This window comes from Dermochelys coriacea, chromosome 24, assembly GCF_009764565.3.
Source record: "Dermochelys coriacea isolate rDerCor1 chromosome 24, rDerCor1.pri.v4, whole genome shotgun sequence".
Classification (NCBI taxonomy): domain Eukaryota; kingdom Metazoa; phylum Chordata; order Testudines; family Dermochelyidae; genus Dermochelys; species Dermochelys coriacea.
The window spans coordinates 44,238-71,101 of record NC_050091.1 but is presented as its reverse complement, the minus strand read 5'-3'; the positions used below and the strand labels follow the sequence as shown (position 1 = coordinate 71,101).

General features: G+C 39.2%; 2 protein-coding genes and 1 long non-coding RNA gene across 12 annotated transcripts in view; 2 read left to right on the top strand and 1 right to left on the bottom strand.

Annotated features, from left to right (window-relative positions):
• The window catches only part of SYT11 (synaptotagmin 11), a 40,334-nt gene that overhangs the window by 7,638 nt on the left and 5,832 nt on the right, over positions 1–26,864 (top strand). For 2 of the 9 annotated variants that reach the window (XM_038382701.2, XM_038382705.2), the window contains exons 2-4: positions 13,549–13,580; positions 14,822–15,645; positions 24,574–24,697. In XM_038382701.2, the coding sequence (XP_038238629.1) occupies positions 13,549–13,580; positions 14,822–15,645; positions 24,574–24,697 (980 nt within the window). Of the gene's footprint in view, positions 1–13,268; positions 13,320–13,548; positions 13,581–13,698; positions 13,718–14,821; positions 15,646–24,573; positions 24,698–26,864 lie in introns of those variants that run through there. The other 7 variants (XM_043501767.1, XM_043501768.1, XM_038382704.2 and 4 more) reach the window with 5 other exon arrangements.
• On the top strand, positions 1,971–7,014 carry LOC122457338. The gene is made up of 2 exons (XR_006276832.1): positions 1,971–5,436; positions 5,920–7,014. It is a non-coding gene; the product is annotated as an uncharacterized LOC122457338 (long non-coding RNA).
• Positions 6,382–26,864, bottom strand: part of RIT1 (Ras like without CAAX 1) — a 64,709-nt gene continuing 44,226 nt past the window's right edge. The window contains exons 7-8 of one of the 2 annotated variants that reach the window (XR_006276829.1): positions 24,523–24,762; positions 6,382–6,539 (exon numbers count right to left, since the gene is read on the bottom strand). The gene's annotated coding sequence lies outside the window, so the exon portion shown is untranslated. Of the gene's footprint in view, positions 6,540–17,537; positions 20,201–24,522; positions 24,763–26,864 lie in introns of those variants that run through there. The other variant, XR_006276830.1, reaches the window with a different exon arrangement.

Below are 26,864 nucleotides of genomic sequence, written 5' to 3'. Positions count from 1 at the left end.
TTAAACAGGAAGAAAGAGAGAGAGGAGGAGGACGCTACAAGGAGAATGAACAATGAGATGGTTTGAAAATGTCATGTTCATTTCATGATCTTCTCGCCCCCAGTTTGGCTGGGGATTGTTGATTTTGATTTATTTATTTACTTAGTAAGTGGTGCTCTCTTAGATGGGGATTCTGTGATCAGAAGGATGAAAGAAAGGACTAGAGACACTGAAGAGAGGAATGTGAGAGTGATTGGGGAGGGAAGGAAAGAGCAAAGCATGAAGGACAATAGGAGTAAGGAAAAAGTGAAGAAATTGGTTGGGGGCAGTTGGAACAAACTTCTCATCAGCAAATGGGAAAGACGGTTTGGAATAAGCTTTGGTAGGAAACTCTACTGCTTCTGAATGCAGAGGTCCCCAGTTAGTTTCTTGCAGGAGTGATTCATCAAAATTATAACTTTCATTTGGTGCTTACTCACTAGAGAATTGTGCTGTTGCAACTTACACCACTATAACTGCACCAGTGGTCAGTAGGGTGCCATGTGGTTTTGAGTGTACAAGTGCAGTGTATTTGCTGCTGCACTGTGAGTAACTTTCCAAGAGTTACTGGCATAGCTCCTAGAAGATCAACAGGACAGGTGCATTAATGAGATGTGGATCTTCTAAGGTCCACAATGCCTGTGCTACCTCCCCTCCACTTCCTAAAGTGCACAGCAGAGAAATGTGGTACTGTAAATCTCCTGCAGTTTTTCTCCTGCTGATAATAGCCCACCTTAATTAATTGGTCTTGTTTCAGTTGGTATGGCAACACCCATTTTTTCATGTTCTCTGTGTATATACATCTTCCTATTGTATTTTCCACTGCATGCATCCGATGAAGTGGGTTTTAGCCCACGAAAGCTTATGCCCAAATAAATTTGTTAGTCTCTAAGGTGCCACAAGTACTCCTTGTTTTTTTTTTCCTGATACAGACTAACATGGCTACCACTCTGAAACCTTAGACTAGTGGTTCCCAAACTGTGGTTCGTGAGCCCCTGGGGGTTCACAAAATGTTACAGGGGTTTCTCGGGAAAAAATTCCCTAATGGTGGACAGAGCTGTCCATAGGGACCCTGGGCAGGGACTTCCAAGAGCTAAGCAGATCAAAGCAAGCATATCTATCACACTGAGGAGATTTAAACTTCAAGACTCCTTATATGAAATAGAAAGGGAGGTGGCTATTTTTTGCTGTTTTTAAAATTAAATAGGCAGCTAGTGTTGTTTTTAAATTATTATGAAGAACAAGTTTAAGCTTTGTTGTAACGTGTGTTGTTTGCCTGGACTGCTCAAGACCTGAATGCTTGTGTAGGAGGAACTCTTTGAGTTGACTTCTTAAACACCTTCATGCGGTTTCACATCTGATACTCCTTAATGAAACATAGGAGCCAGAGGCGCCAATACAGGGGAGGGTGGGGGGGCGATGGCGACGAGGATCACATGCTGCCTCTGCATTGGTGTGGCCTCTCCCCTTTTTTCCGGCAGCCCCCGTTTTTCCCCACTTTTCTGGCATTGCCCCCCCACAGGTCCCAGAGTGCATGGGGGCTTTGTCCCCACGCCCCTTTTTCCTACTGGCACCTCTGATAGGAGCCTTGTCTTATAACAGGATTAATCAAAAGTGATACAAGCTACAAAAGTGAGATCATGGAAGAGTGTTGCTGTTTTCATAATGTAATATTGTAATGATAAATAATAATAAATAGTGTATAATAAGCATGTCATAAGAACAAATGTTATATTTCCAAGATCACTGCTTTTATAATTTATACTGAGGTAAGGGAGAAAATCCCTGGAAATATTCATTTTTAGGAGGGGGTTCACGAGACTTGACATATTAGTGAAAGAGGTTTGCGGGTTGTTAAAGTTTGGGAACCACTGCCTTAGACCACGGATGGACAAAATATGGCCCGTGGGCCAGATCTGGCCCTTGTAACATTTCTGTCCGGCCTGCCAGGCTCTTTGGTTGCCCCCTTGCGATCTTCAGGCCGCTAAAAGTTGTGTTTCAGTAGCAGTCCAAGAAGACAGTTTTTTTCTAACAATAAGGACAAAACAGTGAAGAGCATACAGATATTGGTATCCTTAGAGAATTCAGGGTTTTCACTCAGCTCACTAAATGTTAATCTGTTGCAGTTCAGCTAACTATCAAATGACACCCTCCTTCTTCTTAAGACCAAAGAGCATTTAAAAATGAGAAAATGAAAAATCCAAGATGTTCAATACCTTTCCCATTTACCACTTTCAAAGTTGCCTTGTTAAAAAGTTGGGTCTAGCTGCTCTGGCTGGTGTAGAACGAAAGTCAGTACAAAGGTTAGTTTTTTAAGACTGTGCTGCCCATCACTGACTAATATTGTAATAATGCAGAGATCAGACTGATTTCTGGTATTTAATTTTATTATGGAAGTAGTTTATGCAGGTCTCTCTGACGTGTTGTAGACCAGGGAGGAAGAAAGATGGGATTGAAAGGCTTTCCTCTCATCATTCACTTGAAGTATGATGGGGATTTGAGAAACAGCAAACCATGACTAACAATGATGTGTGAATCTAAAACAGGTCAGATGATCTGTTCAAATAACTCCTCCCACCCCTCCAAAAATAGATGCAGTAGTTTCATTTCTCTCTAGCCCTTCTCTTCACAACCGCACAGAGATTTCTTACCTTTGAAAACCTCCCCAGAAGTTAACTCTGAACTAGAAAAAACAGCACTTGCTGCGATTGTAACACACCTTCTGTCCACACATAAGTATTTGCAACAATCCACAAATACTGCCAGCACTATTGCAATTGTACTTAATTGGAGTCAGGGTCACACTTTTGTACCCTGCACTGAATCACTGCACTTTTTGGCTTCATCTATGCTGGACAGTTTAGATGTAGTTCTCCACTGTTAGAAGCTGTAATTTAGGCAGGGCTCAAGTGGTTTTTTTTTTACCACCATGTTGTCTGCTTCTGAGTGGGTTAGGACAACAAACTGGTAAAATGCTTGAGCTCTGTCTACAGCTTTCAATATTGCTACCATGATTTGTGGTGAATTATAGCTGTGAGGTTGTAATGGGCCGTCTTGCAGTTCTACAATCCTCTTGCAACCTTTTTAGTGATCACACTGTAATGGCTGCTGTACCCTCTTCTGAGCTACTGCAGCTTCTAGGGCTCAAATTAGGCATAGAGCAACTTGGCAAGCTAGCATTTTTTTAGGTGGCCATCTTGTACTACAAAATGTCAACTTTCATAAAGAAAGTCTCCAGCCCTTTTGTTTGTAAAGAAAACCATCAACATGTGAATAGAGTATGAGCCTCTGCAGTGATAGCTGCCTTAGTTTACATGGGGCCTGAAATAAAAGATCAAATGTGAGCTACCCTGTTCATCTTAAAGGGTGTTAACTCAGATTCCTAATGGTTATAGTTTTAATGTCATTTAATGTCATAGGTTACATTTCACTAATGATCAAAGCATGTAAGAAGGAGGGACAAAGCTACAAAGTCTAGCGATGTATCTGAACCCATGCTGAGGAGTCCAGCATTGTCTCCACAGAGCATGCAGGATCCGTTATTTAATATCTGCACCAGGAGTCGGCAATCTTCGGCACGTAACCCATCAGGGTAATCTGGTGGCAGGCCGCGAGACATTTTGTTTACGTTGACTTTCTGCAGGCACGGTCCCCCACAGCTCCCAGTGGCCGTGGTTTGCCGTTCCTGGCCAATGGGAGCTGCAGGAAGTGGCGGGCCGTGCTGGAGCTGCGAGGGGGACATACCTGCATATGGTCAACGTAAACAAAATGTCTTGCGGCCCGCCACCAGATTACGCTGATGGGCCGCGTGCCGAAGGTTGCCGACCCCTGATCTACACTGAGTAGTGTCTCAGTTTAGACATCTCATAGGGGTAGAGCTTGGAAGAAGAGTATCACTGCTTTCCCCCCCTCAATTCTACCTGTAGAACCTCTCTTGTAATTTTATGCATACAAAATTGCATCTGTTGCATAAGGTGGAAATACATATGACTGTGTTCTTGTCAGAAAAAATAAAAATAGTTTTTTGGAATACCTACTATTTTAGGCATTTTAAAAGGGTAAATGTATATGGTTAACATTTAAAGTATATTTGATTCAGCACCTCTTCAACTGTGGACTGCTACTCTTACAACTCTTCTATAAGGGACCTATACAGTTCCTCCCTTTCCCCACTTTTGAGAAGATGGGAGCACTAGTACTCTCCCAAGAGCCACTCACAACCCATTTCACTTTCCTGTGAAAGCAAAATTAGATTGTGCAGATCTTCAGAATATAATCATCCATTTCCTGTTTTACCTGTTTGATCATCAGTGAAATACTTATCTAAATTATTATGAACAAAGGTTGTTCTCACTTCAGATCTTGTATTTCAGACTGATTGCCAACTAGGACAAGGACAAGGACAAGGGTCCTTGTCTACACTAACCATTTTAATGAAAAGCTTTCTATCATTGGTAACACCAGTGCAGCTCCACTAATGGGAGTCCAAGTGTAGACAAGGCACTGTCAGCAACTCATATTTTTGCCAACATGTCATGTTTTAAACAGGTTTAGCTGACAAGCTGAAACACCCACGGCTGCTTGGAGCCTTTTCTATCCCAATGTTCCCACTGGAGGAAGTGCCACTATAGGAAATTTTGAGAAAGAGTTGTTTGCAAACATTGCAGCTACACTGGAAACATTGAACATAATGCAAAACTTACATTATAGCAACTACTGGCAATGATACAATTGGATTGGTGCTTATGTTAAGCCATTAATATAGAAAGGGCTCACCACTGTATCATGAAAACCTATTTTAACAGATTTTCAGGATGCTGGTTAAAAACTCCTGAGCTCTATCCTTGGTATCACTTACACTTTTATCACCAGTGCCATCCGTGGCAATGGTTGAAATATGGGTACTAACTTTCCTAGCATAGACAAAGTCTAGAGACTTATTTGTAAAAAAACAACCAACCAACCTGGGCTGTCATGAGCTATCAAAATTCAACTTCTTAGTATGATGTGGTAGATCTCTAGGATCCCTGCCAGTTTGCCACAGAAAAATGTAGAATCTGCATTTTTAAAGAGAATCATTAGTTTTTACATTTTGTGAAAAATAAAAACATATACAATGGAACCCCAATTATCTGATCGAATTGGGAATGGGGGCTGGTCAGATAACCAGGAGAATGGGCAGGGCTCGGGCTGTCAGCTTAAAAATTGTAAATATATCACTAGAACATTGTGTTTCATTGATACATGTATATATTGTAGCTAGGGTAACTAAAGTTCAGCATTTAATTTTAACCGTGGAAAAACTTGGATTTTTTATGGTTTTTTATTGGAGAATTGTGGTTTTTGTATCACAGAAAACTAGGATCCCTGGTGATAGGCAACCGCAATGTCTGCTACTGCAATAACTGGAGAGTTCATGTTTCATGTTCTCTGTAAAAAGAAAAGGAGTACTTGTGGCACCTTAGAGACTAACAAATTTATTAGAGCATAAGCTTTCGTGAGCTACAGCTCACTTCATCGGATGCATTTGGTGGAAAAAACAGATATTTGAGCAATGTTGCTCAAAAACATTGCTCAAATATCTGTTTTTTCCACCAAATGCATCCGATGAAGTGAGCTGTAGCTCACGAAAGCTTATGCTCTAATAAATTTGTTAGTCTCTAAGGTGCCACAAGTACTCCTTTTCTTTTTGCGAATACAGACTAACATCATGTTCTCTGTGTGTGTGTATATAAATCTCTCCTCTGTTTTTTTCCACCAAATGCATCCGATGAAGTGAGCTGTAGCTCACGAAAGCTTATGCTCTAATAAATTTGTTAGTCTCTAAGGTGCCACCAGTACTCCTTTTCTTTTGCGAATACAGACTAACACGGCTGCTACTCTGAAACCTGGAGAGTTCAGACACTCTGAACAGCTGGGATGAACACACTGCACTATGACAAGTAACAAAGTTCAGCTGAACTGTTTGCTTGTAATAATGCAAATCTCAAGTGCAGATGGAGCTAGTGTGTCTGCTGGGACTTCAGACTGCTGTTTTATAAAGAGAAGATCTTGGGCTTCCCCATCAGTCAATCTCAGTGCATGCAGATCTTAATGCAGAAAAAAAACAGAAACCAAGACAACACTATTTCCCAAAATCCATCAGACTTCAAGAGAATCTTCAAAGGCACAGGAACCACAGGGGGATATCATTAGTCTTTTCTTTTATAACTGTACAAAAAATGTCTACTTTTTCACAACTCTAAATGTAAAATCAAATGTCATTAGTGCCACATCCCCGGCAAGCCCCTCTGCCTAAAGGCCAGCCTATATGTTACTTCTCTCAGAAGACAATTAGTATTTTTACCAGTGACAACACCATTCTTCCAAGCAAACACATTTATTAGGGCAAAAACGTTACAGGAAACCATAAAAAATAAGAGTTCCTATATGCTGCTAAAAGCTTACCAGAGGTCATCCATCAGTCTTAGGAAGTTCTAGTAAGCCAAAGGCCCTCCAAACCTTCCGCAAGTGGGTCTTTTCTGTTTGCCAAATCAAAAGAAAGCCATGTATACCAAAACGCTTTTTATACCGAAAGCCCTTTTTTGTCCAAATCTCTCGAAAAATCCAGTTTTTTTGAATCAGTATATTCAACACCCTAGGGGGTGGCGTTTCTTTGGAATTGTTTACAATCTCCAGGGTAATCACCCCCTTATAATTACTCCCTACTGTTTTAGTTCCTGGAGGATGCATGGAAAGCCTCCACCATGGAGTAGAACACAATCATGCATAAACCATTAATACATTTCATGCAATGGACCCCAAAGATGCTGCATGGGATTGCAATATCTGTCACAATTAGAATCACACAGGCCTGTAGCTAGGAAAGCAAAAAAAGGGAGGCAATAAATTGTGGGTTATCGCCCTCCTGGCAAATTTTAGACTAGCAAGTGCAATTTCCTGTATTTTAGAAGATTTTATTTCTTGGAATTGCAAATAACTGTCTTTGAGAAATTATATGGGATATCAGTAATTTATAAGATGCACTGTCTTTTTTTTTTTTTTTTAAACCTGAGACCCGTTCTGAGAAAAGACTGACAACTCAGTGTTTAAATCAGCAGAAGCCACCTGGAGCACTGCTTCCATTGGTGGAGCTGAACTGGTGGTAATGATGGTGTGACGCTTGGCTAAAAAAGGGTTAAATATCCTGCAAAATAAACAACTCAAATTCGACCCTTAAAGACATGTGGGGAGGTAATGGTTGTGGTTTTTTGCATGTATATGGTAATGGTCAACAATGTAATCAACAGTCCCTGTCTATGCTGTATTCTGATAATTCAGAGCTCAAAAGAACATCCTAGCATTTAAATTAATTGTAAACACGGGATCTCTCTGTATTCATTTCTCTTTGAAATGTATAGCAAATCATCTGTGAACGGTGGAGGAACAAGGAAATTGCCTTATGTTAATTCTATATCTAAGTACTGGTGATGGACCTCCTGCAAAGATGGACCTCCCCGAGGAACTCCAACTTGTCAAAGAGGACATGAAATTGTATAAAAGATGCTTGGGTCCTGATCCTATTCATCTCAGAGCTGCTTGAAGCTTCATACAGTGGAAATTTAGGCCATAAGGACTGCAATCCCAGTTCTAACTGGATCACCGTGAAATATAAACATTGGACTATAACCTATAGACTATTTCTGAGAGAATTCTTTGCAACTATAAAGCTCACCATCTCTGCTATGAATCTGAATCTTAAGAATTTAATTCATGTCTGTATGTATATTGATCTTTTAACCATACTCTCTCTTTTGTTTTTTTAATAAAATTTAATTTAGTTAATAAGAATTGGCTGTAGCGTGTATTTGGGTAAGATCTGGAATATTCAATAACCTGGGAGGTAATGTGTCCAATCCTTTGGGATTGGTAGAACCTTTTATATGATGAAATAAGATTTTCAGAAATCATCATATTTGATTTAGGTACCTGGATGGAGGCCTGAGGCTGGATCACTTTAAGGGAACTTTATTGTTTGGACTTCTGAGTAACCAGTAAGGTAATAAAGAAGCTATTTTATGCTGGCTTGGTAAATTTAAGTATTGGAATATCCAGCAGCTTTTTGGGAATTGTCTGCCCCATTCTTTGCAGTTCACCCTAATTGAGTGACCACAGCTGGCCCCCACTGGGACCCCAGGCACAGTGACGTAGTCATGCTAGGATACACATTACCACAAGTTAATTGGGTTTTTGGATCAGTACCACACGCTTGTCAAAAATTAATGTTGGATATTGGAGAGTTTAAGGGTTAAAAATCAGTTACATTGAGTGACCCATGATTAAGATCCTGACAGAAAAAGCCTGGAAGAATTGTGCTCACAGAGGGGAGTTGTCTTTTAAGAAAAAAGCCCCAGAGCAGGAATTGAAAATTTGTTAATTGCTAGTAATAAGGAAAAACAATAAGGAGTCCTTGTGACACCTTAGAGACTAACCATTTATTAGGGCATAAGCTTTCGTGGGCTAGAATCCACTTCATCGGATGCATGGAGTGAAAATACAGGAGCAAGTATAATACATGAAAGGATGGGGGGTTGCTTTACCAAGTGTGAGGTCAGTCTAACGAGTTAAATCAATTAAGAGCAGGATACCTTCAAAACTTCAAAACAGACTCCAATGTGAAGCTGCAGAACTGGAATTAATTTGCAAACTGGATACCATCAGATTAGGCCTGAATAGAGACTGTAAGTGGTTGGTTCATTACAAAACCGAAACTTAATTTCCCAATACTACATTTCTCCCTACTGTTACTCACACATTCCTATCAACTGTCTGTAATGGGCCACTCTCTTACCACTTCAAAAATTATTTTTCCTCCCTTGGTATCTGCTGTTAAGTTGATTTAACTCGTTAGACTGACCTCACACTTGGTAAAGCAACCCTCCATCCTTCATGTATTTATACCTGCTCCTGAATTTTCACTCCATGCATCCGATGAAGTGGTTCTAGGCCACGAAAGCTTATGCCCAAATAAATGTGTTAGTCTCTAAGGTGCCACAAGGACTCCTGGTGTTTTTGCTGATACAGACTAACACGGCTACCACTCTGAAACCAGTGATAAGGAAACAGACGTAGCAAAAATGCTTGCAGTGAGAAACCAGTAGCAGTTTGAACAAAGAATGGCAATACTTCAGTTCTGGAAAAGCAAAAAATAACTGATATGGAAAGAGAATGCTGTGTTTTGAACATGAACAGAGAATGGCATATATTCGATTGCAGGAACTAGAAGCTAAGGCAAAGTGGACAGACTTAAGCTCCAACTCAAGAGAATAAAGGAATAACAGGAACTGTATCATCCCTGAAAAGCCAGCTCCTCTCAACAACAAAGATGGGGATAGAATCTATCCAGTTTATAACAATGTTGGTATGTTTTTTGACTCTAAGCAGTGTCTGTGTGTAACCAAATATATCCCAACACTGCCACCTTTATGTAAATGCTTTTACTGTGATCTCAGGTTGAAGATAACCCCATAACTTGGGCAGAGAATGTAAAAGTCAATGGTAAAAGCTGTTTAGGGCAAGTTACAGCTTCTAACATCACACTGTTAAGAAGATTACTTATCAGATCAGAGTGTGAATATTGTAATCCTCTGTGAGTTTATTGTAAGTGCCTTTAGCCAAAATCCACCTTGAATGGAATGGTGTTAAATATGAAGTTAGAGCTGGTGTAAGGAAGTTATTGCCTAAGGATCTTTTACTGGGGATGATATTAAAGCTTTGTTCAATCAGGTTGACATAAATCAGTCACAGGAAAGAATAATCCTGACCTGTGTCTGTTAGGGGCAAGGACTTGCCTATGGAGCAGTTCTCCAAATGCTTGTCTAAGGAAGATAGCTGTTTATATCTGTGCAAGGAGGCAGTGTATATGTGGAAGAAATTTCTCTGCTGATATCTCAGAAGTAAATCTGCCGTTAGATAAGGCTCAGGGAAATGTTTCTCTAGAGCAAATTAAAGTTTTTGATCAGGTAAAGCCCTAACTGAGGAAGGAAAGGATACCGTCTTGGTAGGTGATGAATTGTTAGCAGTGATTTGTTTAAAGCAGCTCAGTGTAATGAGAACTCTTATCTACGGAGAATAGCAGTTTATCTGTTGGGAGTGGCAACTTGCATGTTAAGGAAGCTGTCTCACTGTCTGGGTGTATGTCTGAAATCAGCCATGGGTGCTGAAACAAAGAGAAAGATGAAGTGAGCTGTAGCTCATGAAAGCTTATGCTCAAATAAATTTGTTAGTCTCTAAGGTGCCACAGTATCCTTTTCTTTTTGCGATACAGACTGACACAGCTGCTACTCTGAAACATATCTCCAATTGTTTGTCTGTTTTGAATAGCAGCATGCCTGCTGAGAAACAGGTTCAGAGTAGCAGCCGTGTTAGTCTGTATTCGCAAAAAGAAAGGAGTACTTGTGGCACCTTAGAGACTAACAAATTTATTAGAGCATAAGCTTTCGTGAGCTACAGCTCACTTCATCGGATGCAAGCTGTAGCTCACGAAAGCTTATGCTCTAATAAATTTGTTAGTCTCTAAGGTGCCACAAGTACTCCTTTTCTTTTTGCTGAGAAACAGTGTCTCTCTAGTTCTCTGTCTGTAAGCAGACAGAAGAAGCCTGTCACTTATGATGATTGAAAATTTATTAGTAACTCAGAGTTGATTCTGGATACACAAAAGCCCAGGAAGGAAGAGGTCCTAAATTTCTATCTGCTAGGGATAATGACATTATAACTAGGTTGCGTCCAGTTAATGTCATAAGTAGCTCCAGAGACCAAGCAATTCTGGTGCTTTTATTTTGCCCGTTGCTAGTATGTTCATGGGTAAAGATATGACAAACCTTGTCTGACCCAGGTTGATATATCCAGGGCACAGGAAAGCATGAAGATGATTTAACTATTTTACTCACTGACAGCAGGGAAACTTTTAATAAGAAGAGGATGCTTCTAATCTTTTGACTTTGAAGTCTAGCAGTTTACCTGAAAGGGGATGTGTAAAAAATCCTCCTGATGGGCCAGAGGTGATTCTGGATGTATGTGAAACTCAAAAGGAGTTTGGTGATTTGTCTGTTGTGCCAAAGTCAGTTCTGGACATAAATAAAGATCAGAAAGAATCTGTTGCAGTGCATAATATTGCAGAAGGAAAGGAATTTCTTGGTGAAGTCTTTGACATCTGCGAAAAGGAATTGTTCCATTGACTCTTAATGGTCCATTGTTGATAGTAAACAATCTCTCTTCTGAGGAAAGTATGTTGGTGCCTAATGGCCAAAGTCTTTCAAATGAAAATGAATCCACTGAATTTGCTTTAGAAAAATCTAGTGTGAATACCTTAAAGGAGACTTCCTTAGCAAATTTTGAAAGTGAACAGTCTGTGTCTCAGGCTGAAGAAAGAGGCTAGATTCCTGGTTTTACACAGCAGAGCAGCCTTATGAATAAACCCATAGACACTTCAGATTTGTCAAGTAATTTCTTAGTAAGCTCTAGCTAGTGCATCTGATACCTTGTGGATGCAGAAATTGCTAGGTGAAAAGCAGAACATAATTAAGACATGATAGAAAATGGTTGTGTCTCTTTAAGGCATGATGTCCATACAAACTTCCTACCTGACAAGAAAAAAAAAAAAAAAAGAAAAGCAAGCTAACTCTTAAAAAGCAAAATGCCCTTACAAACTTGCCTCCCTCATCTCTAAAATACTAAAACTTCAAGGAAGTAGTTAAACTGAAATCCTATGTTAAGAAAAATCCTAAAGTAAAGAAAAAGCTACGAAAGTTCAAAAGGGACATTAAACAAGCTAACCTAACAAATTATTTGTCTAAACAAAAGGCTTGGTATGACAAAAATTATTGTAAATGTACACGATAGAACTGATGTTAATATTATTGCTAATAATTGTAACTAACATGTTGCTGATACCAAAAATTGTAAAAATTTACACTGAGCCTAATCTTTTGGAAAAACCCTTGAATATGTTAAGAGTGATACATAAGAACACACTTTATGTTAAAAGACCTTGTGATACTGATATTTCACAGTGAATGCCTGTATCTGATCTTGAAACTGTACACAGGAGAAAAGACATTGTGGATTTAATGTGCTGTGCAAAAAAGGGAAACTGAGGTACAACACCTCACAGCCCTCGTGGTTGATTGCCAGAGTATGTGCTCTTTGAAGAACATTAATGGCTATGTTAAGTCAATACATAGACTAAATCCTGGAATCACTAAAGTGTTTCACAAAGTATGGACTAAGGTTCTAACTTAGGCAAAAGCATGCATCAATAATTTGGCCTTACTAAGAATTCAATGTAAACATGGCACATATCAATGTTGGAAGGTCCTTAAAATGTATCCAGGACCTTTAATTTCTCCCTTCCACAGGAGTCTCACATTGAGGGTGTGACGCATGGCTAGAAAGGGCTAAACATCCTGCAAAATAAACAACTCAAATTCGACCTTTAAAGACATGTGGGGAGGTAATGGTTGTGTTTTTTTGCATGTATATGGGTAATGGTCAATAATGTAATCAACAGTCCCTGTCTATGCTGTATTCTGATAATTCAGAGCTCAAAAGACCATCTTAGCATTTAAATTAATTCTAAACACGGGATCTCTCTGTATTCATCTCTCTTTGAAATGTATAGCAAATCATCTGTGAATGGTGGAGGAACAAGGAAATTGCCTTATATTAATTCTATATCTAAGTACTGGTGATGGACCTCCTGCAAAGATGGACCGCCCCGAGGAACTCCAACTTGTCAAAGAGGACATGAAATTGTATAAAAGATCCTTGGGTCCTGATCCTATTCATCTCAGAGCTGCTTGAGGCTTCATACAGTGGAAACTTAGGCCATAAGGACTGCAATCCCAGTTCTAACTGGATCACCCTGAAATACAAACATTGGACTATAACCTATAGACTATTTCTGAGAGAACTCTTTGCAACTATAAAGCTCACCATCTCTGCTATGAATCTGAATCTTAAGAATTGAACTCATGTCTGTATGTATATTGATCTTTTAACCATACTCTCTCTTTTGTTTTTTAATAAAATTTAGTTTAGTTAATAAGAATTGGCTGTAGCGTGTATTTGGGTAAGATCTGGAATATTCAATAACCTGGGAGATAATGTGGCAGATCCTCTGGGATTGGTAATACCTTTTCTTTTATATGATGAAATAAGATTTTTCAGAAATCATCGTATTTGACTTAGGTACCTGGATCGAGGCCTGAGGCTGGATCACTTTAAGGGAACTGTGTTGTTTGGACTTCTGAGTAACCAGTAAGGTAATAAAGAAGCTGTTTTATGCTGGCTTGGTAAATCTAAGTATTGGAATATCCACCAGCTTTTTGGGGATTGTCTGCCCCATTCTTTGCAGTTTACCCTAATTGAGTGACCACAGCTGGCCCCCACTGGGACCCTGGTCACAGATGATAGGACTTTTTTCTTTGGGGCGGATAGGGAGACACCCCCTAGTGAAACACCCCCTTAGAAAGCTTTCCTCTCTCTCTGCAGCTGCCAGTCTGCCAAGATATGGAAGACAACAGGTAATGACACAGACAGATGTGGAAGCAGAGAAATTCATTGTCCGTGAATGGGAGTGGTTAACAAAGAAATAAACTTTTGGATGCGACACACTTGTGGGCATTTCATATCACATGGCATTCTTCTCAAATTTAGGGATGTTAGCCCCAGTACCTGCTTAAAGTCTATCTAAAATTATCCTTGCAGGGTGACTTTTATGATATTCTACACTTCCTGCCTTACACTCTTGTCTAGTGTCAATATGCACGCTTACCAGCTATCACTTTCCACCCCAGAAACAGTTGCATTTAGTGGTCAGTGAATTGATTCCTCTATATGTACCCTGTGAGGCTCATAAAATGATATAGGATCCTTCAGGATGAGAATCCTTATGTAAATGGAAACAATTTTTGTAAATGTTTAATATATACAAATTACAGTTGTCAGTCTCCAAAGTCTATAGCCGTGTCTGAGATTCAAGTATCTGAACAGGGTGGGAGGTTACAGTCCTTACAGTCAATCATTTTAGGGCCAAATGTCTAATATTAAAAATTACTTAAGCGTGACAGAACTCTAAATTCCAAATAGTATAACTACTTATTACTCAATTGCTGATATTAAAATAGAAACAAGTACTATTTTTAAAGAAGCCATAAAGTGTGAGAGTGCCTCTTATGGCCCATGTTTCAGAGTAGCAGCCGTGTTAGTCTGTATTCGCAAAAAGAAAAGGAGTACTTGTGGCACCTTAGAGACTAACAAATTTATTAGAGCATAAGCTTTCGTGAGCTACAGCTCACTTCATCGGATGCTGTAGCTCACGAAAGCTTATGCTCTAATAAATTTGTTAGTCTCTAAGGTGCCACAAGTACTCCTTTTCTTATGGCCCATGAAACTGTAGTTCCCTAGTAAACACTTTTACTAGCGCAGTGCTGACATTGACGGTGATGGCATACAAAATTGATTTGAGAGAATAAGGCAATAAAAATTTGAAGATATTAAGCAAAATCTAGGGCCTCCTTAAGTGTGTGGAACTGAGTCCTACATGGAAAAGAACAATTTTAGGAAAATAATTTCAAGCTCCAAAGGCATTTCTTTCACCAAAATCATTGAGTAATACTAGACCATATTCACTTGATAGGTTTGTTGGTTGTATGAGGTGTAGGGGGTATTTTCTTTAATTAGAATAACATGCTTTTTTAAGGGCAGTATGAACATACTCATCCTAAGGGCTATCTCATCCCTAATTGTTTTGTCTTCTTTACAGATGTGCCTCCGATTGTGGCAGGGCTTATTGGAGCCACGGTCCTTGTGGTGTCTGTCTCAGTAACAGTGTTTGTGTGGACATGCTGCCACCAGCAAGCAGAAAAAAAGCACAAAACGCCCCCTTACAAATTCATTCACATGCTGAAAGGCATTAGTATCTATCCAGAAACCTTGAGTAACAAGAAGAAGATTATCCGGATCCGCAGAGACAAGAACGGCACTGTCAAGGAGACTGGAAGAGGAAACCTTTTGGTAGATGCTGCAGAAGCTGGTTTAGTGGGCTCCGAGAAGGCACCAAATGGGATGAATGCAGCCCCTTGTATTGACCAGCTCTCAATAAAAGTGGATTATGGAGATGAACTAAGTCCAGATCAAAGCATCACTCCAGGTGGGAGCAAAATCTCCTCCCCATCTTCCCCAGAAGAGGCTGTCCTGCTGGGAACACTGACTTTCTCAGTGGACTACAATTTCCCTAAAAAAGCATTGGTGGTGACCATTCAAGAGGCCCATGGGCTGCCAGTGATGGATGAGCACACTCAGGGCTCTGACCCCTACATCAAGATGACAATTCTTCCAGACAAAAGGCATCGAGTGAAGACTCGTGTGTTGCGCAAGACCCTGGACCCTATCTTTGATGAGACCTTTACCTTCTATGGGATCCCCTACAGCCAGCTCCAGGATTTGGTGCTTCACTTCCTGGTGCTGAGCTTTGATCGCTTCTCTCGAGATGATGTGATTGGAGAAGTCATGGTGCCCCTCGCTGGAGTGGATCCGAGCACTGGAAAGGTCCAGCTAACCCGAGAGATCATCAAAAGGAATATACAAGTAAGTGACCTCTCTCTCTCTCTCTCAGTTTGAAGAGACACTTCACGGGCTATGCTTGACCCTATGTAAGCTGATCCCCAGTCAGGCTGAGTTTTCTTGGCGGAGGGTACTCAAATGTATAGGAACCAGGCATACAGCAAATCCTTATTCATGTGAGTAGTTCTTACTTGTACTAGTCCCATTGAAGTCACTGGGAGAAATTGTATCAGAAAGGCTTGCAGGATTGGATCCCAGGTTATTGATGTTCTGGGTCCTTGTCCAAAAGTCGCTATGTAAATGGTTCCAAAGTAAAATACCCACAGAAGTACTCGTTTCCTCTTATATTTATTGCCTGATAATCATTTCATTTCATTAATGATAAGCATTTCATTTAAACCCCATTGTTTCAAACAGCTAGGTGTCACTGCTGTAAAAGTTTCAGAGTAGCAGCCGTGTTAGTCTGCATGCGCAAAAAGAAAAGGAGTACTTTCTTTACTCATTAGCTACAGCTCGAAAGCTTATGCTCAAATAAATTTGTTAGTTTCAAAGGTGCCACAAATACTCCTTTTCTTTTTGCTGCAAAAGTGAATCACACCATGTTACTATAACCAAAACAGTAAAGTGTGGACCACATCAGCAAGGAGGGAATTTTTAACAGAGTCTATAAATCAGGGTGGATAAAAAAATCAATGATTTAAAAAAAAAAAATCAGATTTTTTTGGATTTAAATCGGATTTTTTTGATAAAATGCTTTTGGAGGAAAAAAACCTATAGTTTTAATAAAGATACATTATAGCTCAAAGATATCTCATCATGGAATAGGGATTATAAATTATAATTATATAGTAAGAGACAATATATTCATGTAATGTTTAAGAAAAGTTTTGTAAATAGTTCATGGATTAGGGACCCAATTTTATGGGGCTCCACAGGCTTCTGTATAGATTATTTAGGTTAATCTTCCTATATACCCAATGGGACAATCAGTTTAGAAGATACCATCAGAGATGCTTAGTTTTGCTGTTCTCAAACTGTGGATTTGTCTCCAGAGTTAACTTGCTTGTTAACAGCAAAAATATTTTTAAAATAAATAAATAATATACAGAAGTGAGAAATAACAGACCTCAACTCTATTGTCCCTCTGCAACTTTGTGTACAAAGAGTTAATCCCTTACCTCTCTCTAAAAGTGCAAAGTTTCAAAAAAATTCAATGAACAGAAGATTGTTGGGGGCAGAATAGATCTGGACCAGGAGAAGAAGTCTGGAGATAAATGTGAGAAGCGAGGGACATATGCTTGTTTTGTTAAAATATTATATGTTTGCTGTTGAAGAAAAAAATCCAGAATACTTAACATTGTTGTTTTAGTTAAATAAAACAATTTAAATGTCTGTCTGGTATGTTCTCCTCCTAATACAGCATGGCAAGAAAATCCTCCAAATATTAGTGATTAACTTTTTGAATTGGAGGTAGTTCACCTCCCAATGACTTCATAAATATCTGCTTCAATTACCTTTGGTAATTGAAATAACCAATCATTCATTTTTTGATATAGCTGTAAAACTAATCTGAAAAGTTTTCAAAATAAATCACTGTTTAAAAATATATAGTGTATACCTTTTAAAAATGAAACCTACACTTATCTCCGAGTTGTGAAGAATATGTATTCAGGTATAACAACCAACAAGAATGCACTTCTATGTAGAAAATCATGATTAAATCGAGTCTTCTTGACTAGTGATTTAAATCATGCTTTAAATCAATTTGATTTAAATCAAATCCACCCTGCTATAAAGGCTGATTGACTCTTGTAATTTGCTGCTATGTATATATGTCTCTTTTCTAATTATGGGTTAATGTTTTATTTTCCATTTTTGTTTAGTACCTGTCATGCAAAATTAGAAATAATGCATACTTGGGTAAAGAAAGTTTAATACACGTTGATTTGTTTTCTTGTACATTTCTAAATTGAAAGTAGTTTAGTATTGATTTCTTTTTATCTTTAACTCACTGGGGCCTGAATGCACAAAAGGAGTTTAGGCATGATGATGCTCAGTGTCACCATGCCTAACTTTTTGGCACCTAGCAAATCACTGCCATTAACTGAGTTAGGTGCCTGAGTTCCTATTTAATGAATGGGGAGAGCTAGGCACCTTAGACTGCAATTCACAAAAGCCAGCACATTAGGCAGGCAGACATGGAAGTTAGCCAGTGGGAGATGCTGATGAGAAAGGTGTGCGCTAAGCCCCATCCTGTCTCAGATATAGGCAACCTGCAGATATGCACCTATCTCTGCTTTGGATACTCAGCTGCAAACCCTCTCTTGGCAGTAGGTGCCTAGCTGTTAGGTGGGGAGGATAGAAGGAAGACTTCCCTGATAACTTTTATTCAGGTGGTTAGGGTACTGCCCTGGAATGTAGGAGACCCCTGCTTCAAGTACCCCCTCTGCCTGAGGGGGAGAACCACATCTCATACGAGATGCTATGTGCTGCAGTGCCATCAATATGCTACTATTCTCTTTTCTTTGCGCCATGCACTCAGTGCTATTTCTCTATCCTATTGTCTGGCTGAACAAAGATCCAGAATGAAAACTAACCACTTATTAGCAAGAGAAAGTATTTGAGGGGCTGGCAGAAGCTGTGACCTCACTCCAGTTGAGGGTGGTTTGTCCTCCAATTCTCAAGATTGTGTATACGTCTGAGATCTTATTAAATTCATTTCAGCAGTGTCCATATATACGTCTTTTTCATTTTCTGCAGGCCAAGAGATTAATTCCTTTCAGAAGCAGAGATTGTCATCCACGTCACTATTGGCTTCAGGCTAGGTTACTGAACACACTACTTGAGGCTATCCCTAAGGACTACCCAGAAACTTGCACTAGTGCAGAATATAGCAGATCGCCGCACTCTGTATTGTCTGCCATTTTACTTCTGGATGCAAAATGTTGCCTTGAGCTTTAAAACCTTAAACAGTTTAGGTCTTAAAACCAGCCACCATATCAGATACCTTTATCCTGCCACGGCAGCTGTGATTAATGAAGATGTTTGAATCTTCCTCTGCAAATCTGAAACTGCAGGGCTAGATTTTTCAGCTGTGCCTAGTATCCACTGTGGGATGGAAAGAGGCTATTCTAAAGTATACTTGCTGGCTATAGCCCCAATAGTCTGTTATGGCATCTCTGAGTAGCCAGAGTGCCATGGTATTCTTACCTTGTCCCCTCCAGCACAGTCATACCATTGCAGCCCTAGCATAGGAAGAACTAGCTGGGAACTCCCCCTATTAGAGAGAGTTGCTGCACCTTCCTGGCCTCTGTGTGTTGCCAGAGTGACACAGAGGTCTCAGATCATGCAACAGAATTTGGTCCACAGGAGAGCACTGCATTTAGTATTGGATCCTGTAGTCTGAAATTTAATTCTGACAGACAGTGGTGGCACTAGGTATAAGGAGACTAAGCAATTGCTTAGGGCCCAGCAGTTCAAGGGGGCCCCAAAATACTATTCTTATATTTAATGTGGACTTGTATGTGTTGGGTAGGTATATTCTTTGATTTGTGGAAATAATACAATTAGTATTGTCAAGAGATGGGTGAGGGGCAAGGGGGCTCCAAAATATTTGTGCTTAGGGTCCCCCAGTGGGCTAGCCCTGCCTCTGCTGCCAGAACAGTTAGACCCTGTGTCTTGCTGCCTTTAGGATATTAGGCAATTTGCATCAGTTTGGCAGATTGTCTCCTGACTGTGAGTTGGACTTCCCACTGAGAATTAGTGTCATGGATAGCTCTCTCTTGGATCAAGTCTCCTTTAAGAAACAGTGGTGGCTGCAGGATGGAGTGCATCTGTTGTTCCCTAACTGATTAAGTATCGTATTCTATTCCTTAAATTATGTAAATTGTTCCTAGATACTACTGTAATGGGCACCTTGAAATTGTGTACAATAAATAAGTGTGGAGAATTAAAGGATGAAACTAGGACAAGACATAATGTCAGCAGACTGCAGTCCCAAATCCTCCTCAAAGGCTTTGGTAGGAAACAGCCCGTTACACGCTCCTTACTACTAATAAAGTGTTATCTAGTAAGCTGTGATTTATGTTTATGAATGATATATGGAGTGAGAGCATCACATGAATCAAAATTCAGTCTATCCAGTATTACTTAAAATTTTCTGTGCATGATTTTTGAAAATAAACTCCTTAGGAGCATTGCAAAACTAAATACAATTTTCAGACAGCAGAAACTGCTGAATAGTTTTGGAGTATGAGATGGTTTTCCCCCCTGTAATTTATGAGTTGAAATATAAATGTACAAATTCCAGCATTTTGGTTTACTCCTCATAGGCTCTGCAAGCAAACCCAAGGGGGCTATTTAGAAGTATAAGTACTTGCATTCCAATTCTGATTTTTCCTTTAGTGGTTGGTCTATTTTTGTTACTCAGCTCTAGTTTCAATTGGATATGGGATTCTCTTCTTAATTTCCTGCTCTAAGATGTGGTAAATTTTTGCGGTTCTCTATTAAAAAGTTATTGTGTCTCGTCCTAGAGGTAGCTGCATTTTTATTTGTAAGGTTAAATTCTTCTATGTGCAGCCTGTAAACAAACAAACAAGCAAAAATTATAAAGGATCTCTTAGCATGAAAGATTTTAAACTATAAAACAATCCCTCCCCCATCATTTCATTTTAACCTTGTAAACTAGAAAACAACCTGTCCCCCATCATTTCATTTTAACCTTATTATTGCTCCCTCCCACTAAATTTTCTTCCATGCTTTGTTATTGCTCATGACCACTCCACTCTTTTCCTGTTCATCCAAGTTGTTGCTGTCTGCTATTCCCATCTCCCTGTCCAGTTTTGTTAGTTTTTTCACAAACTCTTCTCCAGGACAGAGATAATGTCTTATGATAGAAATGACCCATTTGAATGTAATTCAAATGTATTGTCTCTGAACATATTGGATTCATTTAATCAGGGGAAATTAATTGTTAATAGAAGTATAAAGCACACATGATAATCACTGTGACTTCATCACAAGGCTAGCCACAAGATTTTTGAAAGAGAAGTACCTTTTGTATGTAGCTCATTGGTAACCACTGCAACCTTACAGAATCCTGCTGGAACAGAACTGGAGTGCTATTATTCAGATTGGAAATTCAGGATTCTAAAACCTAAGGCATTCTGGAGTGAGTACAATGGAATGTCCAAACATTGACCTGAGAACATTTTCGTATTGTAGTAAAGCAAGTTATTTGATTGGATTCTCTCAATGATATTCCTTTTAATTCACTGACTTCTAACTTGGAAAAGCTTAAGGCAGTTTCTGCCCTCATATTTGGGATAGGGTTCATCTCTCCCAACTTGTCAGACAGAGGAACTTTAAGGTTTTATATAGTTGGTTTGTATTTTCTTTTTGTAATTAATTAATGTTAACCAGAAATGACTGATCAGTGTCCCTGTATGTATCCATAGAACCTAAGTTATTTAGATACCAACATGATAGTCACTTCTAAGCATCACTAATAAGAAATTCAGTCTAAATAAAAAAAATTATAGCCCCCATTATAACCTTAATCAAGGATGCATATTATGTAACATTACTAATAACCAAAGAACAATTTCAGTGAGATCTGTGCATTCCTGAAGAGATGCACAATCCTACAGACATCAAAAAAGTTCATACTGAAGATAACTCTTCTAGAACAAATATATAAAAGTCTGGAGTATGACATTTTGAAAATCCAAGAACCTATTATATAGCTACAAGACAGTAAAGCTGTAGTTCCGAATGGAATTCCCATTAACTGATATACCAATTTTTCTAATGCTGTTACCCAATTTACACAAAATGTACTGTTACTTCAAGCTAACAAAAAGCCTAACAAACTCTTAGTGAGGTTACAATTATCTTTCCTAAAAGGCATTTGACAGTTTCCCCTGGGATTTTCTTTTTTATTTGCAACCTTAGAGGCCTTCAGTCTGGGGTCTTACTTTGTTACATGGATCAATATGTTTTATCAAAAGCCAACAGCAGCAGTACTGATGCATAATCTGAGCTCTTGAAAGTTGAAGGAGTAATCAGATGTGGCTAACTTTTATCTCCATATGCATTGGTCTTAAAACTCCTGCCCATCACCTTTTGGCCTATTAGAAGAGTGAAAATTGGCAGCCATAGCCATAACATTTTACTCTTTGCTGAGAACCTACTGATATATTTACTCTTTCCCTACAATTCTGTGCCTCAGGTACAAGATCTTACTTTTGGGAAGCTAGTTGGTCTTAAAATTAAATAAATTTGAACTCTTATGTACAAAGATGCTACCAAAAATTTTTAAATTATAGTGGAAGCCTCCTAGATTTAAATTCCTAGCAGTAATAATGGCAACAAATCTGAATAATAATATTTAAAGGAAATATTTCACCACTTGGTCACCAACCAGACAGACCTGACAAAGCAGCAGGATCTCATATTTTCATGATGGGGCTGTGTTCGCTGGCACCGTATCTTAGTTGGATATCAGTAAAAGATGGCATCAGTTTCACACTCACAAATTGTAAATCCATTTTCACTGATAGTGAAAAAGCTTAGGCTAACTTTGTGGGTATCTAAAGCAAAATCCATTTCTAACACTTGGAAGCCTGCATTATTTTAAGCTTATTAAGCTTACTATTTTCAAGGACAACATAGCACATGTTATTCAACATAGTTCACTTATCCAGACTCTCTCAGCCTTGAGGCATGGACTGGGAGTAAAATTTTCAAAAGTGCTCAATGACTTAGGAGTCTCAGGACCCTAAGTCTCATTGAAGGTCAGGTCAGTAAGTCTTAGCTTCTAAGTGAATGCTGAAAATGGTACTTAAGTGCTTTTGCAAACTTTAGTCTGGATCAATAGTTCTGCAGCACAAGGACTGTTCCCAGCATCCAACTATAGTTAGATCATAAAAACACCCCCATACTGGGACAAGCACTCCAAATCTACTAAAGGTCAAGATTTTAAAATGATAGAAGTACTGTCGTGCTCCAGAACTGAATGTGTAGCATGGAACTCTGTATTTAAAGATAATTATTTCATGGCTATTAAACATTCCTTCCTGATGCTTATATTTTGCATATCCTTCACATTAGTATTTATATCACAATGGTATCTGAAGCCTTCAGCTAAGATCAGGGCCCCATTGTGTTAGGCCCTGTGAAAGCACATAGTAAGAGACAGTGTCTGCCCCAAGGAATTAATCTAAATAGATAAAATAAAGGGATTATCATCATCATCTCCATTGTACAGACGAGGGAGAGAGGCACATAAAGATAGGTTACAGTGGCCAAGGTCATAACAAAAGCCTGTGGCTAAATTGGGAATTAAACTCAGGGTCTAACATGTAATTACTAAGCAACAATTATATTGTGGAATGTATATTTATAATTTTCTTCCCAGAGGTGTTTACATTGTTTTGTATGGCAAAAACTATTAAAATTTTACAAATAAAAAAATGTGGATCTATGGCAAATATTATAATCTGGCACCATTATTAGGCAGCTTTCTAACTGGTATTTGGGAAGAAGGAATTACGTCTGATAATATAAAATCTCATTCTGTTAGGATTCGGAAATTACTCCAACTGCTTTTGAGGGACACGTTAGCTCTGAGCTGAAATATGGTAAAAGCAAGCTTTCAAAATTGTAGGATGTTGTAGGCTTGCTAGAGTATACAGGGTCAGAATGTGGGATAAATGGAAATTTTAAATGAAGCAGATATCATTATTTCTTCATATAATAGTTAATGTTTTTGTTTGTTAATGCTGATTTTGGTGAATACATGTGGTTAAAAGGGTGGCATAATTCCCAAGAAAAACTGACTTTTCTCCTGAATCAAATAGTTGACACATGACTCAGGGCTTTGGTGCTATATTTCACATTTTGCAGTTATAGTGAATTGTATCATAACAATACATACTACTGTACAGAACAAACATCTTCTGGGTTGTTACAACTCCTGCTTCGAGTACTGCCTCTGGAATAAAACTGTACAGTGTTGTTGTATCTGTGTTGGTCCCAGAATATTACAGAGGCAAGGTGGATCTTTTATTGGACCAACTTCTATTGGTGAGAGAGACAAGCTTTTGAGCATACACAGTTCATCAGGTCTGGGAAACACTATAACGCACTAACAAGCCCCCCCCCCCCATGACTAGAGGGCTGTTAACAGGCCATTTCACCTTGAATGGTCCCTTGAAATGTGTTTTAACTATTTATGCTAAACCATCTATTCCACCTTGTATTTAACTGAGACACAAAGAACTCTGTTTCAGAGTAGCAGCCGTGTTAGTCTGTATTCGCAAAAAGAAAAGGAGTACTTGTGGCACCTTAGAGACTAACAAATTTATTAGAGCATAAGCTTTCGTGAGCTACAGCTCACTTCATCGGATGCATTTGGTGGAAAAACTCTGTGTAAGTTCAAAAGCTTGTCTCACCAACAGAAGTTTGTCCAATAAAAAAATATTACCTCACCCACCTTGTGTGTCTGGTATAAAATTAACACATAACAGTAGTTTCAACTCTTGGAATTGCTGTATCTGTGTAATTCCTGCAGGCAGTGTTCCTGCTTCTCTCTTTCTACAGTACCTCCTGGTAAGGAAGGCTGGCACCGATGTAACTGTAAATACTGAGTTCACATCCCCCAATTCTAACTGAACATCGGTACTTTCAAGATAAGGAAAAAACTTTCCCAACAGGAGCCTCATAGTCCCTAATCTGTTCATTGTTTTCTTTTCACAAGCCAACCTTTGAGGCAGTGATCCTCATTTTTTCCACTGTGAGACACCCCCTGGGGATCTCCCTCCCATCTAGCTGAGGCCAGGCCAGGCCTTCCCATTTAACAATATGGGAAGGGTACTGTGGTCATGACCTCCTGGCACCTACCTGTTCATTACCTCCCAGGTCTTCCCAGTTGTATCTGCTTCTTTTCCACAGAAATGCATTAGCAGAGGAGAGCTGCAAGTCTCACTGTCTTACCAGCCTGTTGCGCAGAGAATGACTGTTGTGGTGCTGAAAGCTAGACATTTACCGAAAATGGATATCACTGGCCTCTCAGGTAGAAGCTATTTTCTCCAGCCTATTAATAGTTTACTGCACTCCACCTGACGCATAGTTTGTTCTTCTCTGTAAACACAAAGGGAATGCTGTGAAATGGAGTGTTAATTTAGACTGTATTTACTGATCAGTTGTTTATTGGTTAACTCATCAACTAGATCTGAAGTGTTTGTTCTTCCATTTAATGCCTTGAAGTCAGTGCAACAATAAAAATTTACCCCACACAGGCACTATAGAGAACAACTTTTAACATGGCATGCTGTGAGTGTGTCAGCAAAGAAGGACTGCTTTATCTTCATGCTAGTGTGTGTCACACTTCTACTTGCAGTATGAACAAAAACCAAATGGCTTGCTAGGGATGAAAATACAAGACAGAGGGTTGGGGTGGTGGGGCTTGATGGAGGTGCACAAAAGGCAGAAGTGCTTAATAAATATTTCTGTTTGGTATTTGGAAAGAAGCAGGATGATGTTTTCATACTGCATGAGGATTAACTTGTTTTTTTTCTCCAGTCCAAGGAGGATTGGAGACAGCATCTACTAGGGATAAACATTTTTAAATTAGCAGGGCTTGATAATTTGCACCCAGGGTCTTGAAAGAGTTGAGTGAGGAGATCTCTGGCCTGCTGATGGTAATTTTTAATAAATCTTGAAATACTGCAGAATCTAGAAGACGGTGTGAGCGCTAAAATCATGCCAGTATTAAAAGAGGGCAAATAGGATGACACTAGGTAATTAGAGGCTGGTTAGTCTGATATCAATTCCAGGCAAAATTATGGAAAAGCTAATAAAGGATTCAATAAAGAATTAAAGTATGGGAATATAATTATTGCCAGTCAACATGGTTTTATGGAAAATACATCTTTTCAAACAAATATTCCATTCTTTGATTAGATAAGTTTAGCAGAGAAAGGTAACTGTAGATAATACATTTAGACTTTTGTAAGTGTGATGGTTCTCGGGGTGCCTAGAGCTGTGAATTACCTTGTTTCCCCATGCCACCAGCTTGAGGGAATTATGCTCGTTCTTAACTGGGTGTCAGTCTCCTAACACTGCTAGCCTGTTAGCTACTCAAGCACTCTTCTCAGTGCTATGACAGCCCTTACTTTGCCTTGCAGTTTAACACTATGTCCACCTCAGTACCCAAGTCCCTTTGAAGCATTCCCCTGTGATATCTAGCCCCTGACACTAGCTACTCACAGAACTACCAGGTTTGCTGTTCCCAAAGGAACAGACCATACCAGTTTGTAAAATTCCATTTTGGGATCAGCACTTTGTTTAACATCATAGCACTTAGCTAGCTATAGGTATAGTGAAAACAAGAGTAAGTTTACTATCAAAGATTCAAGTGATAGTGAGTAAGAATATTGGAAACAAATGGTTGCATATAAAAGATCATAATATTTCTTTCTACAGACTAAACTTAATTACCAGGTTAACCTCCTGTCCAAAGAAGTTTCTCTCACCTAGAATCCTCTTCAGCATTTTAAAGCAACGTTGGCTGAGATCCCATTTTTATTAAAGAAAATGTGCTGTCTCTTTACTTCTGAGGTCAAGGATGAAGGGAGGTCCTCTTTGCTTCCTAGCTATACCCTCAATGTTCATTGTCTTAGCCAGAATAATGACACGACTTGTTTTTCCTGGGTGCTGCTTCCGTTTTGATTTCACATCTCTTTACACGTTAATAGACATCCATTGCGTCAGCTTACAATGCATAATTTACATCCTGACAGAGGAAAACATCTTTTTCACCTTTGCTGGTGACTAATACCTCGAGATACAAACTTTAAAAACATATTTTTCCAGTATATATTCATGATGCTTTACATAGTATCTGTATACTTAGTGTGTTTGTAGTAGTGTGGTCCCAGGATATGAGACACACAGGGTAGGTGAGATAATCTTTTATTGGCCCAACTTCTTAACTTAAAAAGATCACCGCACCCACATTGTCTCTATAGTGCCTGTACATACTGTGACAGGGTCAGGCCAGATGGCTATAGGAGAGTAATAGAAGGCAGATATATTAGCCCCAGGTTAAGTAGATCCCTTTTCCCCGAGTAAGGGAAGGGAACAGGGAAGGTTCCAGAACAATCAGGAACCTTCTGGAGACAATTAAGACAGGCTGATTAGAGCACCTGCAGCCAATCAAGAAGCTGCTAGAATCAATTAAG